This window comes from Dunckerocampus dactyliophorus, chromosome 19 (assembly GCF_027744805.1).
Source record: "Dunckerocampus dactyliophorus isolate RoL2022-P2 chromosome 19, RoL_Ddac_1.1, whole genome shotgun sequence".
NCBI classification, from domain to species: Eukaryota; Metazoa; Chordata; class Actinopteri; order Syngnathiformes; family Syngnathidae; genus Dunckerocampus; species Dunckerocampus dactyliophorus.
The window spans coordinates 14088288-14106776 of NC_072837.1; the positions used below are offsets into that span (position 1 = coordinate 14088288).

Sequence of the window (18489 nt, forward strand, 5' to 3'; positions counted from 1 at the left end):
TTGGAATCTTTTTCAGAACCTTCTTATCTACGCTCATTTACGAGCAGTCAGGATTCAAGAATGTGTCTTTTTTTCCTGTAAAATCACCTGAGACAGTTGCTGTGTTTGTGTAAACTAATCAGGATGCAAAGGCTGAACACGATGCAGATGTTTTGATAATGTTATGATTTCCTTGCTTTGCGGTGTCCGAGCAGGAAGTTGTTTGTTTGGAGAGAAAACAGATGCCAGTGACGAACTGTCATTTCTTGTTTCTAATAGATGCTGCTGGACGGCTCCGTGACCTCTGTGGTTCTGGACGGTCTGAGCCCTCTCACCGAGTATCTTGTTAGCGTCTACTCTGTGGTTGGCGAGGAGAGCAGTGAGCCACTGGCGGGCCGCGAGACCACTTGTAAGAGTTTTCCTCCTTCCTCTGTGTTTGGAGTTGTGTTCCACGTTCCTGCTGGTGACCAGCTTTAAAGTCATGTTTACCTGATCTCTCTCTGCTAATCTGCTAAACATTTCTCGTCTTACCACATAAATCTACTGTCTGATCTGAGTGTGGAGTAAACATATCTCATGATGCAATGCTGCCAGCATGTGTCACCATTTTAACCCATTAGAATCCATTTCAAGTCCAGCAATGGTGGATATAACACACAGAAGACATTAGGCATGTTTTTTACTACTAAGAAAACTACTAATTGATTTGTTACGTTGTATTCTTCATGCTCAATGTACTTTGAATTGAACAGAGGGTGATGCTAATGTGTGTGTATATTTTCCTAGTTTGTTTTCTATAATTCGTTTAAGAAATATAACAAGAACAGTTGAATTGTAAATTGCTATTTAAAAAAAAAAAAAAAAGCTTTTGGAAATGAGTTAGCTGACCTGACTTAGCGCCATTTTGGGGAAGCTATATCCTGGGAGAGCCACATGACTGTCACATGAGAAGCACTCCTAAATGTTTCCTATACGTGACTTAGGGACTTGATTAGTTCAAGTCAAGCACAAAGTTGCATAGGACACATTTGAACGCATTTTAAGCCTTCTTATGGCTTCCAGTGGGTTTGTAGCGCCCAGTGATTGAATGTTAAGATGTGTGTGTGGACGACATGGTCTTGTAAAAAGGCTGTGATTGAAGAGTATTTGGATACACAAGCTGACATTGTCTCGTCCTGTTCAGTGCCGCTGCCAGCCGTCACGTCCCTGAAGGTTTACGACGAGACCATGAGCACCATGAGGGTTCGTTGGGAGAGGGTGGGCGGAGCCAACGGTTACATTGTGCTGTACCGCGCCATCAACGCCACTGAGCCTCAGTTGGATAAGGAGGTAACTACTAGGTTAGCTATCAATCACACGAGACCCTTCTTTCTCACTGACATCGTGCTCTGTGCTCGCAGGTCCGTGTCCAAGCAGATGTGAGTGACGTGCAACTGACGCAGCTGCTTCCCAACACGGCGTATTCCATCTCCGTTTTGGCTCAGCACGGCGAAGCTACTAGCGAGCCGATGAAGGGCACTGGAGTCACGTGTACGTGCGCTGTTGTAAAGTATTCAGTACTTAATTTTAATTAAGATATGCTAAAATATGCTTATTATTGTTCAAACATTCATATTTCAATGTGGCCATAAGCCCCATAATGTTTCATTTTACATATCAAATATTCTAGTGGCCCCTGGGCCGCACTTTGTACTCCCCTGGTTCAGAACTACTTTTACCATCTCCTCCCTCAGTGCCTATGCCTCCTGCTGGAGCTCTTAGGATCTCGTCTGTCACTCACAGCAGCATGAGGCTCAACTGGGACGCCGCCCCAGGACTGGTGCGCAAGTACTTGGTCATCTACAGGGCAGAGGACGGAGACGCCAAAGAGGTAACGCTGCCTGCTCACCAGCTGTCTCTTGTAACTTTGACTCCAGCGGCTCCGTTCAGTGGGAGTTTACCTGAAGAGCAGAGGAGGATGACGTACAGTATGTGGCAGGCCAGCGCTTTTCTGCTGCTACTCCCCCTCCTCACACCGAGTAGCGAGGTAGCCGCTAATCGAGTTACAAAGGTCGTTTCAGGGTGGATGAGACCTCATTGCATTGTGGAAAGTCTAGCTCCCATCATCCCTGCACCACTCTGTCTTCATTATTTCTCACTCCAAGGACAAACAGTCTGGGATGAATCACGCTGCACGCCGGCCAGACTTTTCCAGAAAGTCCTGATGGATGACACAAAGCAGCTCCACTCGTCTTCTGGATTACCACTGAAGGCTCCTGCTCTCTGCTGCGTCGACGCCGGCCCTCTGCCAGCGTTTCCTGTCTGCTGCTTCTCAGCATAGGATGGAAAAAGCTTGTGTGCAGACGCGTCTCAGCATTTCATCTTTCACCTCCCATGTGACTCAAATACACTTCCACTTGAAAAGCAAGAGTGTCCTCGCTAAGAGAGAAGCTTTACACAGCCAGCCTGCACTGGAACTTTACCTTACTCAAGCATTGCCCCACCACATGTGGAGCAGCCAGAACAGCTTCCACTCTTCCAGGAGGACTTTCAACCAGATTATGGAATATCTTCTTCCACAGTTCATGCTGAAAACCTAGATAACAGCTCTATCTTGAGGGGATGGCGTACTACGTATATACAGTGCAGTAAGCATTTATCGCGATAAATGAATTTCCGCAAAGTAGGATTCCTTATTTATAAATCTAATATTTTTGTAGTTAGAGCATATAAACCTTCTACATATGGCTTTTAACATTATTAGAGCCCCCTAGACATACAATAACACTCCTACAGTCACCTTTACACTCATGTTACCCAATATAGTTGAGATTATCAGAGACAATAAGCCATTTAAGACATAAATAAGACTTGTGCTTGAGTGTTTCAAAAATGTCTTCTGGACGTTTGGACAGGAAGTGGCGTCAGGGATTCAGAGTTGAGTTTTAGCTGGAGTACAGCCATGACAGTACCCCATGTTGTTGTTGTGATGATGATGATGATGATTGTTGTTGTTATTATACCTGTTGTGAGATAATTCAAACCTGCAATAATGGTTGTTGACCACATTCATCAATGTCCTTTAAGCCCTTAAAATGTATTTGTATTTTAGGTCATTTTTATGCTTGAAAATGCTTAACAACAGATCAATAGCCCAAACATAGCTTTATATCCATATTTTTTACGAAACAGCGGCCATTTATTAATTAATTAATTTTTGAAAACCCTTGATAGAGTGAGAGTAGAGAACCGCAAAGTGGCGAGGGACGACTGTATTTATGCTTTAAGGTAGAGGCACGACCCAACCAAGGATGGTTTCACTCTTTTGACAGTCGTTAAGATACAGTGGCGTGAGACCTGCCAATGACAGTGGTTTGGGTGGAATCATCCTTGTTCGTATGCTGTTAGGTGCTGTCTACCTGCCCCTCATAGACAAACAGCACTCTTTTGGGAACAAAAATGTACAAGTTGTGGACAGAGAAGACTGACAGGGGAATGAGGGCGGCCATTTACATCAAGGCCTCATACAATCCTTTCCTTTCAACCCTTCCTAAAAGATTCAGTCATTTAGCCTCTAACACATAAACACCACACAGACACCTTTGCTTTCAGGCGCATCCATGACCATCATTCCACCTGAATAGAGTACTAATGAGGGGTTTCCACCCAAACCACTGTCTCTGGCAGGCAGATGTCTTAGTCTACTGTATCTTAGCGACTGTGGTTTTGCACCACAAATGAGGGAAATCGTTCTTGGTTGGGGCATGCCTCTACCTTACAGGGTAAATGCTTCACACCAGCCCTTCAGAGCTGCCCTATCCAGTCTTAAGCATGAACTGATGAAGCCTGCTCGGATGAGAGGCGAAACGTCTTCTAAGTCAACCCAAGCAGTCCCTTCGGCATCCATTCAAGACTTTGGGAATACAATGAGAGTATTCACAGACACTTCTTCTGCATCAAACTCCTCCAAGCAAGCCTTTATGAGAAGAGAAGAGGGGTTTCCCCAAGTGTTCCCACAAAGTTGGAAGCATACAGTGGGGAAAATAAATTCTGAATTCCCTGCTGATTTGATAAGTTTACCCTCTGACAAAGACGTAAAGAGTCTATCATTTCTATTGCAACAGAAACTACAGGCAAATTCTTGCATGGATATTCAGAGCAAGGGTGAGATTAGGTGTACTTTCTTAATGGGACGTTTCATGGACATGTTACCGCTCTGTGGGGTTCACAATGCTTGCCGCTTATTTCCCTCAGTCAAATACAAATTCCTTTATAATCTTAACTTCACGTTATTTCCATTCTTGTAAGGGGGTAAAATGAATAAATCAGAAATTAAATGATTATTTTCTCCCATGTAAAAATTGTCAAAGATGTCTTGAATGAAGACTAAGTGGAGTCCAAGTTGATCCTGATGTTTCCCTGTGACAGCGTGAGGTCGCTGGTGACATCACCACTTTGGACCTGTCCGGTCTGACCTCCCAAACTGAGTACGACGTGGCTGTGACGCCAGTCTACGATGAAGGGCCCGCCAACCCCATGCTCGGAAACGCAGTCACGGGTCTGCAAGCTTTTTTTTTTGTACTTAGTAGCAAACATAAGAAAATGGGAATTCAGGAAACTCATCCATGTTTGGCCTGGTTTGTGTGTCCAGATGTTGTTCCAGCACCAAAAAACCTGCAGTTCTCTGAGGTGGACCTAACCTCCTTCAGGGCCACATGGGAGCACGGAGCACCGGATGTGGCTCTGTACCGTATCGGCTGGACCAAGAAAGGCGAGAATAACGTCCAGTCTGTATGTTCACAGCACACACACACACACACACACACACACTTCCGTGCTGCTTTGTTTTCACGTCTTTGTGCGTCCATCACCAGACCATCTTGGGCAACGATGAGACATCCCACGTTCTGCAAAACTTGGACCCTGACACTGAGTACACGGTGACTGTAACAGCCATCTACCCAGATGAGTCTGAAAGTGAAGACTTGATGGGAAACGAGCGCACGTGTAAGTGTTGAGAGCTGTGAAGTGGTCATGTGCCGCCTACAAAAAGCATTTTCTGCTGCATTGAAGTAACCTTCCTTTCTCTTTTTAGTGTTAAAGGCTGTGGACGGTATGTCAGCTTCCTTATGAAATATTGTTGTGTGTGTATGAGGCTAACGTGAACAACACCAAAACACAAATGATGAAGGAAGCACCTCTAGAACTTAGAACACTTCCATTCTTCTGTTTACCAATATATTGCCCTAATATCTGATATTTTCACACAATAATGAAAAATGGAAGAATTTTTTTATGACTATTTATTTATTGTGTGTACCTTCGGCTTCAAATGAGGCACAAAAGACCAAACCTTTTGTTTGGTAGCCCATCCCCTTTTGCTCTGTCACCAAGATGGTGACTATCAAGCGTGGTAAGTGTCCATCACTGCACACTCACTATTTTGAGTGCAACATTCGGGTACTTACAGTGTGAACACACTTATGCACTCAAATGACTAAGTATACAGTGGTGTGGAAAAAGTGTTTGCCCCCTTCCTGATTTCTTTTTTTTTTTTTTTGCATGTTTGTCACACTTAAATGTTTCACATCATCAAACAAATGTAAATATTAGTCAATGACAACACAACTGAACACAAAATGCAGTTTTTATTATTAAGGAAGAAAAACATCCAAACCTACAAGGCCCTGTGTGAAGAAGTGATTGCCCCCTAAACCTAATAACAGGTTGGGCCACCCTTAGCAACAAGAAATACAATCAAGCATTTGTGATAACTTGCAATGAGTCTCTTACAGTGCTTCAGAGGAATTTTGGCCCTCTGATCTTTGCAGCATTGTTGTAATTCAGCCACATTGGAGGGTTTTCCAGCATGAAGCGCCTTTTTCAGGTCATGCCACAGCATCTCAGTAGGATTCAGGTCAGGACTTTGACTAGGCCACTCCAAAGTCTTAATTTTGTTTTTCTTCAGCCATTCAGAGGTGGACTTGCTGGTGTGTTTTGGATCATTGGATCAATCTAAAAATTGCATTTTGTGTTCAGTTGTGTTGTCATTGACTAATATTTACATTTGTTTGATGATCTGCAACATTTAAGTGTGACAAACATGCAAAAAAATAAGAAATCAGGAAGGCGGCAAACACTTTTTCACACCATTCTAAGTATGCAAGTGTGCACTTATGCATTCAAAAGACTAAGTGTGCGTAAACAAGTGCACTAATTGAGATACAGCCCAAGTCTGTCTCCTTTAAGCCCCGCCTACTAAACAGCACACTGATCTGATTGGTGCACTAGACTGTCAGGGTAGGTCTGCGTCCCGGTGATTTCCATACATTACATACGTGTGAGTGTGTCAATCACTGCTGTCCATCATTCATCTCATGTAACATCATTCCATCATCACACCAGTGTCACGCCATCAGACTTGTTGCATGTTTTGTAGATTTATTTGTCATCACTTGTCATTTGCCAAAATATTCCTTTTGTTCTATTTTTAACCCATAAGAAGATATGGTAACAATTTAGAATTGTTAAAATGTGTCCTATACATCTTTGTACTTGACTTGAACTCATTAAGTCCCTAAGTTACATATACAGTCATGGAAAAAATTATTAGCCCACCCTTGTTTCTTCTGTTTCTTGTTCATTTTAATACCTGATACAACTAAAGGTACATTTGTTTGGACAAATATAACAATGACAACAAAAATAGCTCATAAGAGTTCAATTTTTTGGCAGTACAATGCTATAGTTATTCATGTGATTTTGGTTATTATCAAGAAAAGCATTGAAGTTGCTCGATATCAGCTCTTAAATTCAACAGACATTAAAATGGATCAATAAACTTAAGAAACAAAGGTGGCCGGATAATTTTTCCCATGAATGTAGGAAACATTTAGTTGTGGTTGTCATGTGATAGTCATGTGAGAGTCATTTGACTATCCCAGTATATGACTTCACCCCAAATAGAGCTAGCTCATTTCCAAGAGCTTATTTTTTTGCCATGAATGCTCATTTTAAAGCCATTTAACAATTTTAATGCTTTAATAGGCTGCCAAAAGTTACATTACATTTGTGACTTCATAGAAACAAAGCTAGGAAAAGCTCACTATCTGGCTTTTAGCCTTCAAACTACACTGGAATACCTGACGTCACAATAGCAAAAATGCTAATAAGACACTCAGTAAATGTCACATATATTCTTTCTTCAATTCAAAGTACCTTTGTTGTTTCCAAATAAGGAATACATTTAGCATGAAGAATGTAAAATTACACAAAAATATGTAATTGAGCTAAGTGGGTCAAATGATCGTATCATTACAGTGAAGATAAAATGGGAATGTCTTGGTAAATCACTTGTATTAAACCTGCTTCCACATCAAATGCTGGTCCTGTGATGACCTGCTTTTTTCATCCAGCCATTCATCCTTTCAGCTCCATGCGGGAGCATCATCCTCATCATCATCCTGTCTGCCGTCATATCTCTTGAAAGCTTGCGTTACATTTAAACAGGCTTTGTTTGTTTTGTGCTGTCTCAGTGCGGCCAGAGCCTCCTCGAAACCTGAAAGTTTACAACGCCACCATCAGCACACTGGCGGTGAGGTGGGACCCGGCCCCCGGCCCTGTGCAGAACTACAAGATCCTTTATGCTCCTCTTGCCGGAGGGGAGGCTCTCTCAGTATGTCCATGCTCACTATACTGTGTATATGTAATAATAACAAAGGATAGAAGATAAACGTGTCTCTACTAATGTGTGTGTTCATAGACGCAGGTAGGAGGCAAGAAGACCAGCACCATCCTGCAGAAGTTGTCCCCTGACACGCCGTATGTGGTGACCATGACAGCTGTGTACCCCACTGGCCTCAGCAGAGACGTTTCAGCAGAAGGAAGAACCAGTGAGGACACGTTTTCACACTCAACCAATTCCAGCAGAAGAGTCACAGAATACAAAGTCAAAGATTTATTACCAGTGGAAAAGTTCTCACCTCCACCAAGGCCAATCAATCACCTCCTCTATGTGTCTGAATGTTGTATTTATGTATTAACCGTTCATAATGCATGCCAAGGGCCCAGACCGAAGAAACCACATGGGATTTCCCCCCCCGTAGACCCACCACCTGCTGGTGCTAGCATAAGGACAATGTGTGCAATGTGTTTTGGGTGGCGGTCGAGGGCGGGCACCTGGGTGACCTGGTTTTCGGTGGCCAAATCTGGTTCTTGGGACATGGAATGTCACTTCTCTGGTGGGGAAGGAGCCCAAACTTGAGTGAGTGGTTGAGACATTCCGACTTGGAACCAAACTCCTTGAGAGGGGCTGGACCTTGTTCTACTCTGGAGTTGTTGCAGGGGAGAGGCAGCGAGCTGGTGTAGGCTTATTAATAGCCCTCCGGCTTGGTGTTTGTGTTGGAGTCATCGCCGGTGAACGAGAGTGTCATTTTCCTACGCCATCGTGTTGGGGAAAAGGACCTGACTGTCGTTTGTGCGTTCGCGCGCCAAATGGCAGTTCAGAGTACCCAGCCTTCTTAGAGTCTATCACAGGGGTGCGGGAGGGCTATTTGCAGACGATGTGGTCCTGATGGCCTCATCGAGCTGTCTTCTGCGTTTACTGGGGCGGTTTGCAGCTGAGTGTGAAGCTTCTGGGATGAGACTCAGCACCTCCAAATCCGAGGCCATGGTTCTCAGTCGGAAAAGGGTACATTGCACGCTCCGGGTAGGGAATAAGGTCCTGCCTCAGGTGGAGGAGTTCAAGTATCTCAGGGTCTTGTTTACGAGTGAGGGAAGGTTTATAGCTTGAGGTCGATAGGCGGATCAGTGCAGCGTTTGCTGAATTGGACCGTCATGGTGAAGAGAGCTGAGCCGGAAGGCAATGCTCTGGATTTACTAGTCGATCGATCTATGTTCCCACCTATGGTTATGAGCTTTGGGTCGTGACTGAAAGAACGAGATCGCGGATACAAGCGGCTGAAATGAGATTCCTTTGTAGGGTGGCTGGACTCACCCTAAGAGATGGGGTGAGGAGCTTGGTCATCCAGGAGGGGCTCAGAGTAGAGCCACTGCTTCTTCACATTGCGAGGAGCCATTTGAGCCATCTGGTCCGGATGCCTCCCGTACGCCTCGCTGGTGAGGTATCCCGGGCATGCCCAGCCAGGAGAAGGCCCTGGGGCAGACCTAGGACATGCTGGAGGGATTATGTCTCACAACTGGCCTGGGAACGCCTTGGTGGCCTTAGACTGCTGTCCCTGTAACCCAGACCCACATAAGCGGAATAAAATGGATAGATGGATAATGCATGTCACACTTCCTGTTACCTCAGAGCCTCTGGGTGGTGTGAGGAACCTGCAGGTGATAAACCCTACAATGACCACTCTGAATGTGCGCTGGGAGCCGGCTGAGGGTCGTGTCAAGGAGTACAAAGTCATCTACGCTTCTGCTGCCGGAGGAGCTGAGAGCATGGTAGGACTGGTAGGACCGTCATGCCATCACAAACTGAACTCCACACAGCTACTGACCCCGCCCACAGATCTCTTTGCTCTACTGTAAGCTCTCACATGTTCCACTTTAGGAGCAGGTGTCTGCTGGCACCACCAGCACCACCCTGAGAGGCCTGCAGCCTGACACCCTCTACACCGTCTCCCTGGTGCCTGTCTACGCTGAGGGAGACGGCAAGACCATGTCTGAAAATGGAAGGACACGTAAGCAGCTTCCACTCTTTCGGGAAGACTTTCTATGTGGGAATTTAAATTTACTTACTCCTCTTAACATGTGTTTATGGGCCTTGCGTTGTGTGATAGAAGCATTCAATTGTCCAAAAAGTGAAGATTCAATCCAGTCTCTTCCTTATAAATCAGCACAGAAGATTCATTTCTTGCTCTCATAAACATAGGTTACATATTTTAAATGTTACAGTATATTACAGGAAGAATCATTTGGAACTGAGTGTAGACATTATTAGGTGATGTTTGTGTGGAGTTTGATGTTGAACTCAGAGCATCACTGACATCATTCGCTGCTTTCAGGGCCACTCGGGGGGGTGAAGAACCTGCAGGTGACTGACCCCACCATGACCTCGCTCAACGTGAAGTGGGACCCGGCTGACGGAGCCGTTCGCTTGTACAAGGTCTTTTACGTGCCCGTCGCTGGCGGCCGCGAGGAGATGGTGAGAATGCTAGTCGGCTCAGAGAAGAAAAAAAACACAACTTGAAGCTGTCACACACTAAATGTGGGAACTTCCAACAGGAGCAAGTTCCTGCCAGTGTCAATTCCATCATCCTCAGGAACCTTCTTCCCGACACGGCATACTCTGTGTCCGTCTTACCAGTTTACCCGGCCAGGGAGGGAAAACGGCAATCTGAGAACGGAAAAACTTGTAAGTCAATGTATGGATTTATGCACACCAATCTGTGTGACATCCCTTGAAAGCAAACATTACAAATGTTCCTGCAGTACCTCTGGGCGGCGTGGGCAACATGAAGGTGACCAACCCCACCATCACTACTCTCACTGTGACCTGGAACCCTGCGGACGGAAATGTTCAGGGCTACAAAGTCATCTACGTGCCAGAAGGTGGAGGCCTGGAGATCGTGGTGAGTGTCAACTACCAGAAGATAGCAACACTTTTTTTTATAACTAACACACTCCAACACTCAGCATTGCTCCGATACTAGCTAATTGGATATCGGAAAAAAATATATAACTCCTCCAATCCAATTTCTCTGCACCTTCAACAGGCCTGGAAATGATTATGTCCATGTACCTAATATTATTATTACTATCCATGAAAGGAGGGGCAGACTGTAGATTGCAAAGCAAATTAGTGTACTATCTAATAATACATCTGATTAGTAATTTAAAAAAAAAATATTTCTACAAAATGCCGAGGGCCAATAAAAAAATATTTGAACAGCCCTGCTGTACAAGCTATCATGTAGTATAATTTGACAGGAGCAAGTGTCTGAGAGCACCACCAGCACCGTCCTGGAGAAGCTCCTCCCAGACACCCGCTACACTGTCACCGTGGTCCCCGTCTACGCCGAGGGCGACGGTCCGAGTCTGACCGACAGCGGCAAAACAAGTGAGGTCACATGACAGCCAGAACATGTGATGTTGTAGTCTTAAGAGATAAAGATGCATTTGAGCCAGCGTCTCCTTGTTCTGTGTGTCTTCTCAGAGCCACTGGGCGTGGTGAGGAACCTTCAGGTGTTGGATCCCACCACCAGTACCCTCAACGTGCGCTGGGAGCCCGCCGAGGGGAACGTGCGCGAGTACATTGTCATCTGGGTGCCGAGTGGAGGCGGAGATCAGGATGTGGTGAGTCACATGTCAGAAGAACAGAATGTTGGGATAAGTGAACTTGATGGAAGAGCGTGACATTCCACACCCAAATGTCCTATTATTCATTAATAATAATAATTAATATTACTTTAAGCGTGTGAGTGTGTGGTCTCCGTGGCAGCTTCCTCTACAAAGCCTCATTTCACCTCTTAAATCCCCAAAGTTACCCTCAAGTCACTGCCGCCTCTCCTTCCCTAAACTAGGACCAGGTGTCTGGATCCACTACCTCCACCGTGCTCAAGAACCTGGAGCCCGACACAGAGTACACCGTCACCGTGGTGCCCGTCTACCATGAGATGGAGGGACTGCCGCTATCTGAAAACGGGAAGACGAGTGAGTCTTCAGCAGCAGACAACATTTCGCGTTTTAAAAAAGTGGGAAGTACGAAATGTGAAACTTGAAATGAGCATCACAAGGGCGCAACACTGATCTTGCAGCCTGTATAACATGGAATAGTTTATCCTGCAGCCTGTTCCACATTAAGTAGTTTATCCTGTATGCTGTTCCGCATAAAATTGTTTATCCTGTGGCTGGTTCCGCTTGGAAAAGTCGATATTACATCCTTCAGCCTGTTCTGCTTCGAATCGTTAATCCTGCAGCCTGTTCTGCATGGCATAATGCATCCTGCAGCCTGTTCCACATGGAATACTTTATCCTGTAGCCTGTTCTGCATGGTTTAGTTTATCTTGCAGCCTGTTCTGCACGGAATAGCTGAACCCGCAGCCTATTTCGCATAGCATAGTGCATTTTTCAGCCTGTTCTGCATGGAATAGTTGATCCTGCAGCCTGGTCCGGATGGAATACTTTCTTCTGCAGCCTGTTCCTCAAGGAATAGTTGATCTTGCAGCCTGTTCCACATGGAATAGTTGATAATGCGACCTATTCTGCATGGAGTACTTTTTCCTGCAGCCTGTTCCTCATAGAATATTTGATCCTGCAGCCTGTTTTGCATGGAATAGTTTATCCTGAAGCCTGTTCCGCATGGTTTAATTTATCCTATAGCCTGTTTTGCATGGAATAGTTTATCCTGAAGCCTGTTCCGCATGGTTTAATTTATCCTATAGCCTGTTCCGCATGGAATAGTTGTTCCTACAGCTTGTTCCAAATGGAATAGTTGTTCCTACAGCCTGTTCCATATGGAATACTTCCTTCTTCAGCCTGTTCCGCTTGGAATAGTTGATCCAGCAGGCTGTTCCACATGGGCTTAGACGGGTGAAACTTGACCTGACAATAGAAACATATAAAAACATGAATCATCATGTCATCATGACAGTTGACATTTGAAATGTGAATGTGACTCAATGACTTTGAACGCCTCATCCCTGTCAGACCCGTTTGGGGGGGTGAAGAACTTGCAGGTGGTTGACCCGACCATCAACACTCTGACGGTACGTTGGGAGCCGGCAGTGGGCAATGTGCGCAGCTACAAGGTCACGTACTCTGCAGAGCCTGATGGAGAACAACGAACGGTGAGAGTGTGGCTCGTCCACATCGTCTGACCTCGCCACCCCTGTTTAAAGCCATTAATATAGAATATTCTGTGCAGGAGGAGGTGTCAGGTGGCACAACTAGCACCATCCTAAGAAACCTGGACTCAGACACAGTCTACAATGTGGTCGTGGTTCCCATCTATCCGGACGTGGAGGGCATTCCCCAGGCTGACAAGGGAAAGACCAGTAAGTGCATGAATGAGGCATTCAATGGGAGCAAGCAGACTCACATTCCAGGCATGTCTGTGTATCCCAGTCGGATAATTTAATCTTCTGTCAGACTGCATTGAGACATGGACGCGATCTGTCAGCGTCAGCGAGAGTGAAGACCATCAACAAGCAGTGGAATGTGCAGAAGCAGATCATGATGTTAAGCAAAACAGGAAGTAACATGCTAGCATGACTACTGTCATGAGGTTGAAAGCTCTTTGCACCTGGAAAGCAGGAACTGTTTGCCCATCTGAGGTAGATGGATGTTCACAAAGCACTGATCCTCGCCAAGGACAGGACAAGGACACTTAGAATGATGAGCGTCAACCTCCAAACAGCACAGCACAAGTGACATGAAGGTGAAGGGGAGTGGAGCGGTGCTGTCATGTGTTGCATCTCTTTCAGAAACCCTGGGCGGCGTGAAGAATCTCCGAGTGAGCGACCCCACCACCAACTCTCTCAGAGTGCGCTGGGATGCGGCCGAGGGTGACGTGCGGCAGTACAGGATCTTCTACGTGCCCACTGCCGGAGGAGACGAGCTCATGGTCATTATTTACATTGTTTAAGAAGAAAATTTTGTTTTCTATTTCCATCAATCAGCGACACAAAAAACTCACATTGGAGTCAAAAGAAAAACAACACTTAACAACAAACAAGTGTGTTCAAGAGTTTTATTGTCATGTGCATGGTAAAACAGCAGTTATACCATGCAATGAAAATCTTAATCGGTTGTATTTGTGTTGCGTAAAGACTCAGGAATCTGGCATCGTGACCAACGCCGTACTGAGAGAACTGCAGCCTGACACAGAGTACAAGGTGACCCTGGTGCCCATTTACGCCGATGTGGAAGGAAAACGCATGTCGGAGAATGGAAAGACGAGTAAGTGTAATGTTTACGGCTGAATAATGGTGAAACAGGAAGTGAAAGTAAGAAATGTAAGCCAGCAGATCTCACCTTCCTGTGACTGACGCTTGGGGTTAAAATCTATCTGGCGTCATTTGGAGCTTCAACACCAGCTGTCACTCATGTAACAACTGCCTGCTGTGCTTGACAGAGGCGCTGGGCGGCGTAAAGAATCTGCAGGTCACAGATCCCACCACCAGCACCCTCAAGGTCCAGTGGGAGCCCGCAGAGGGAAACGTGCGCCAGTACCGCCTCTTCTATGTGCCTGCAGCCGGCGGTGCAGAGGACATGGTTTGTCCCTCATTATCATCACTTGTCTTGACATAGATCAGGGGTGTCCAAACATTTTCTACTGAGGCCCACATACTGAAAATGAAAGGATTCAAGGGTCACTTTGATATTTTGAAAGTATATCTGCTATTGCAAGAAAAAACTCAGCTTTTTGAGATACAGTCGGTGAAAAAGCCTATTTTTAGTATGAACTTCGGTCTATGCTCTTTTTTTTCCCTATTTCTGCTGTTTTTTTCAAAATATTTCAACTTTCTTCTTAAAATTTTTTAGTAAATTTTCTTAATGTTATGACTTTATTCCCATAATATTTTGACTTTTTTTTTCATAACTTTTTCCGCAATGTAATTTTCCAAAAATTACATATATACATGTATATTAGGTATATTATATTTGTTGTTTTATTTGTTTCTCATAATATTACAGCATTTTAAAAAAGCAACATTTCTCTAACATTTTCTCTAATATTTCAACTTTATGCTACTAAAATGATGTAATTTTTCCTCATAATATTACAATGTTATTTTTTTTATTATGACTTTTTAAATTATTATTTTTTTAATATTCTGACTTTGTTCTTGTAAAATTGCTGCTGATTTTTACATTTGCTGTTTTGTTTTTTGTAGTTTTCTTGTTAAGTTATATTTGTAGAATGTCCCCATGGCCACTAAAAAAAACAGCTGCAGCCACAAATGGCCCCCGGCGGCACTTTGGACACCCCTGACATACAGTAGATAGTCCACTTAGTTGATTCCTTGATGGTGGTGTCTCCTTGTGTGAGCAGGAGCAGGTATCAGGAGGCACCACCAGCACCATCCTGAGGAACCTCCTCTCTGACACCTCCTACACCGTCACCGTGGTCCCCGTTTACCCAGAGGGCGAAGGTCTGCGTCAATCTGAGATGGGACGCACACGTAAGTCACTGGTTTCCAACGTGACTACAGGATGCTCACAATGAGAGACCTCCTTCAGACCGCAGTATCATCCTCAAAAAAAAAATCACCTGAAAAGCTCTCATGGCCCCCCAATGAGCCCCAAGGGACACCCGTGTTGTGGCATGAGCTCAAGTCCAAATGTTCTCCTTCAGAGTTCAAATTCTTAAATAACAAAATATGGTGGCCTTCAAAGTCATGAAGGATGATGAAACAAATCATGTCGAACTATTACTTTTGCTTACCAAGCTGCACTCGCTGGGTTTTTCATGTTTCCCAAAACACAGGGCGTGTGCATCTGTGTATTTGTGCGGTTTGATGTCCTGCTGTGTGCGCTGGAATTGTTTCTGCTCAGACGGCGTGTCGCGCTAACTCAGCAAAGTCACGTTTTAATTGGAGTGCTCCGAAAGATTCCACAAACACTTCCATCAGTTTGTCGTGAATACTTGTGGAGGTGCAGTAAGTCAAGGAGAGATGAGCCATCAGATTCACAGCTGAGCAAAGATGAGTGAAGACTCCAAGAAGAAGCTTGTGGATGGCGTAGTCTGCAGGCTCTAATGGAGGTTACACAACAGCAGTTGTGTAACTGCTGACCACAAAGTCTTTCTGTCTGCATCCACCTACTCCATTCATTTGTTTTCCTATTTTGGGGAGGTGAAAGAGTGAAAGTGCCATGTATGCGTCCACACATCTGGTTTGCTTTAGAAGACTAGCTTCTGCACAAAAGAACGTTCCGTCAGGACGCTCACTGTACAGAATATTGATTTCTTTTTCCTTGAGGAAAGCCAGTCAAGCAAATTGCGTCCAACATGCTTTCATTTGCAGCCTCAGCGAGAAAAGAAGCAGATTGATTAATTCAGGTGATGAGCGCTTTCATCTTGTTCCTTCCTGCTACTCAACCAGACTTTCTCTTCACCTGTTTGACCTTGCAGTTCCACGCACGCCACCACGTAACATACAGGTATACAACCCCACCCCCAACAGCCTCAACGTGCGCTGGGAAGCGGCCTCGGGCCAGGTGCAGCAGTACCGCGTGGAATACGCCCCCGTGAGCGGATCCGCACCATCCCAGTTTGTGAGTAACTCTGGGATGTCAGCCTGCCAATAATAGAGCTGCTAAAACCACACAAACATTTGTCACTAATTCTATTTTATGGAGTCTCTTGATTACTAAACTGCAATTCCATTTTTTTAATCCTTTTTTTATCATTAAAGGCCAGGAGAGCTAACATTGTTAGCATTTATATTGCCAAAGAATGTTTGGATGCGCTCCGTTCAAGCGTTTACGTCACAAACATGCTTCTTCATTTCTGTGCCTCAAGTGGAATACTCAATCAGTAATCAGTACATTTCAATAAGTATACTGTGTACACTGCGTGCTTAGTTTCTGAGTGTGTGAATGTTGGCAGCAAACCCATTACTGGTATTGTACACTGACCGAAAATGACAAGAATATTTACTTTCTTCTTCTGTTCGCTACTTTCCATTGCTACGGGTTGCTCCTGAGCCGTTATATCAAGGTAGTTCCTCCTCTTCCACTACAAAGTCAAGATGGTGACTCACCATTTTGAGCGTTTTGAGTGCGACATTTGGGTACTGACAGTGCATTTTGCCACACTTCTCAGTGTGAACGCACTTATCTGCTCAAAATGCTAATGGTTAATTTCTTATAGGGGTAAGAGGTAAACCAAGGGCTGAGGATTAAACCAAGGGCTAAGGGTTAAAATAAGGGTTAAGAGGTAAACCAAGGGCTGAGGGGTAAACCAAGAGCAAAGGGGGCCCCAGGGGCCGAGGGGAAATACAAGGGCTAAGAGGTAAAACAAGGGTTGAGGAGTTAACCAAGAACTAAGGGTTAAACCAGGGGGTAATGGGTACAATTGGGATTGGCCCCAAGTGCAAGTACACGTACACCAATTGAGACACAGCACATGTCTGACTATATCTACAAGCTAACAATGTTGACGAGCAAGTCACTGACACGCTTAACTCAAACTTAATCTTTGGATGAAGTGTCAACTCGGAGCTCAGTGCTGCCTTGTGTAAACAGTCTGGCATGAAGACTGGAATCAAGTTGGTGGAGTCACTAGATTAGACTTCTCAGCAGCAAGGGTGGATGAAGGGTGTTCATGATCCATCCTCCTTTGTAAGGGTTTGGAAGGAAGACTTTGGCAGCAGAGAAGCTGGAGATAACGTTATGATGTTGGATGTGCTTTGTGGCTGCCAACAAGCAAAAGAAATGATGACATCACCGGTGTTGTTTGACCTTTGGGTGTCATCTCCACGAAGGTGCTGGTTCCAGGGAATGTCAACAGTGCCTTCCTTGACAGCCTGATTCCGGACACTCCCTACAGCGTCAGTGTGTCCGCCATGTACCCTGATGGAGAAGGACTGTCGCTGAAGGGCAACGGAAAAACATGTAAGGTCCAGCATGAGCGGACATCTTGACATGCTAAGGACACTTAGCTTTAGCGCGTCTTGTCTTTCAACATGTGCTCTTTTCAAAGTACCCCGTGCTGGACCTCGGAACCTACGAGTGTTTGAAGCCACCACCAACTCTCTCACGATCGGGTGGGACCACGCTGAGGGTCCTGTGAGACAGTACCGGATCATCTACGCCCCCATGACAGGAGACCCCATCACGGAATATGTGAGTGTGGTGCTTTCAGGAGTTCAAAGAAACGTGTAAATGTGCGTAGGCAACACACACCAACCTTTTCAATTCATGTCGGCTCAGTACACTCTCGCCACACAGCCTTTGCCATGATGTTGTGTCCAAACTATGCGGTGAAGTCACGTCATCCTGGGCTTATAAATCACATGACGCTGATTGTTTGAAATAATTATAGAGTCAGTTAAACAAACATCATCATTATAATGTTATTAATGAGGAGCTGAACCATGGATGGCGGCTGGAGGCAATACAGATGTGACTCCGCCTCCCTTAAAGCTCTCCTGCCTGTTAGCAAAGCACCTGCCCAGTGTGAGTTAGCTAACATTTAGGAATGGCAGAACACTCACGCCATCTTTATACTGATTATTTTACGCCCTCATTTTTTCACAACATCAAAATGTTCTGCTCATTTGGGACACCATAGTTACACACCCCAAAAAATTCCAACATTTTGCAAAATTCACAAAATTCACATTGAAAATTAATCAACATTCAAGTTTCACCTTTCTCAACCTATTGTGGCACCAAATCATTCAGGATAACAATTTTCCACATGCCAATAATTCCCACTTTTCCCTATTTTTTTATTTTTTTTCTAGTATTTTTGACTAATACAAAGAAACCCTACTGAACCCGAAACTCACTCGATTGGACAAAGAATCAGAACTCCTTGAATTGAAGGAAGCAAAACAACTTGACACGAGACAA

At 44.8% G+C, this 18489-nt stretch overlaps 1 protein-coding gene across 4 annotated transcripts in view; it reads left to right on the top strand.

The window, feature by feature from the left end:
• The window catches only part of col12a1b (collagen, type XII, alpha 1b), a 71258-nt gene that overhangs the window by 34339 nt on the left and 18430 nt on the right, over positions 1–18489 (top strand). For 3 of the 4 annotated variants that reach the window (XM_054762549.1, XM_054762552.1, XM_054762550.1), the window contains 27 exons: positions 259–388; positions 1163–1308; positions 1380–1509; positions 1713–1849; positions 4387–4516; positions 4610–4749; positions 4833–4965; positions 5054–5071; positions 7494–7633; positions 7721–7850; positions 9269–9408; positions 9518–9647; positions 9972–10111; positions 10192–10321; positions 10399–10538; positions 10897–11026; positions 11123–11262; positions 11490–11619; positions 12616–12755; positions 12833–12962; positions 13392–13531; positions 13737–13866; positions 14042–14181; positions 14963–15092; positions 16043–16185; positions 17397–17526; positions 17615–17757. In XM_054762549.1, the coding sequence (XP_054618524.1) occupies positions 259–388; positions 1163–1308; positions 1380–1509; positions 1713–1849; positions 4387–4516; positions 4610–4749; positions 4833–4965; positions 5054–5071; positions 7494–7633; positions 7721–7850; positions 9269–9408; positions 9518–9647; positions 9972–10111; positions 10192–10321; positions 10399–10538; positions 10897–11026; positions 11123–11262; positions 11490–11619; positions 12616–12755; positions 12833–12962; positions 13392–13531; positions 13737–13866; positions 14042–14181; positions 14963–15092; positions 16043–16185; positions 17397–17526; positions 17615–17757 (3540 nt within the window). The remainder of the gene's footprint in view (positions 1–258; positions 389–1162; positions 1309–1379; positions 1510–1712; positions 1850–4386; positions 4517–4609; positions 4750–4832; positions 4966–5053; positions 5072–7493; positions 7634–7720; positions 7851–9268; positions 9409–9517; positions 9648–9971; positions 10112–10191; positions 10322–10398; positions 10539–10896; positions 11027–11122; positions 11263–11489; positions 11620–12615; positions 12756–12832; positions 12963–13391; positions 13532–13736; positions 13867–14041; positions 14182–14962; positions 15093–16042; positions 16186–17396; positions 17527–17614; positions 17758–18489) is intronic. The other variant, XM_054762551.1, reaches the window with a different exon arrangement.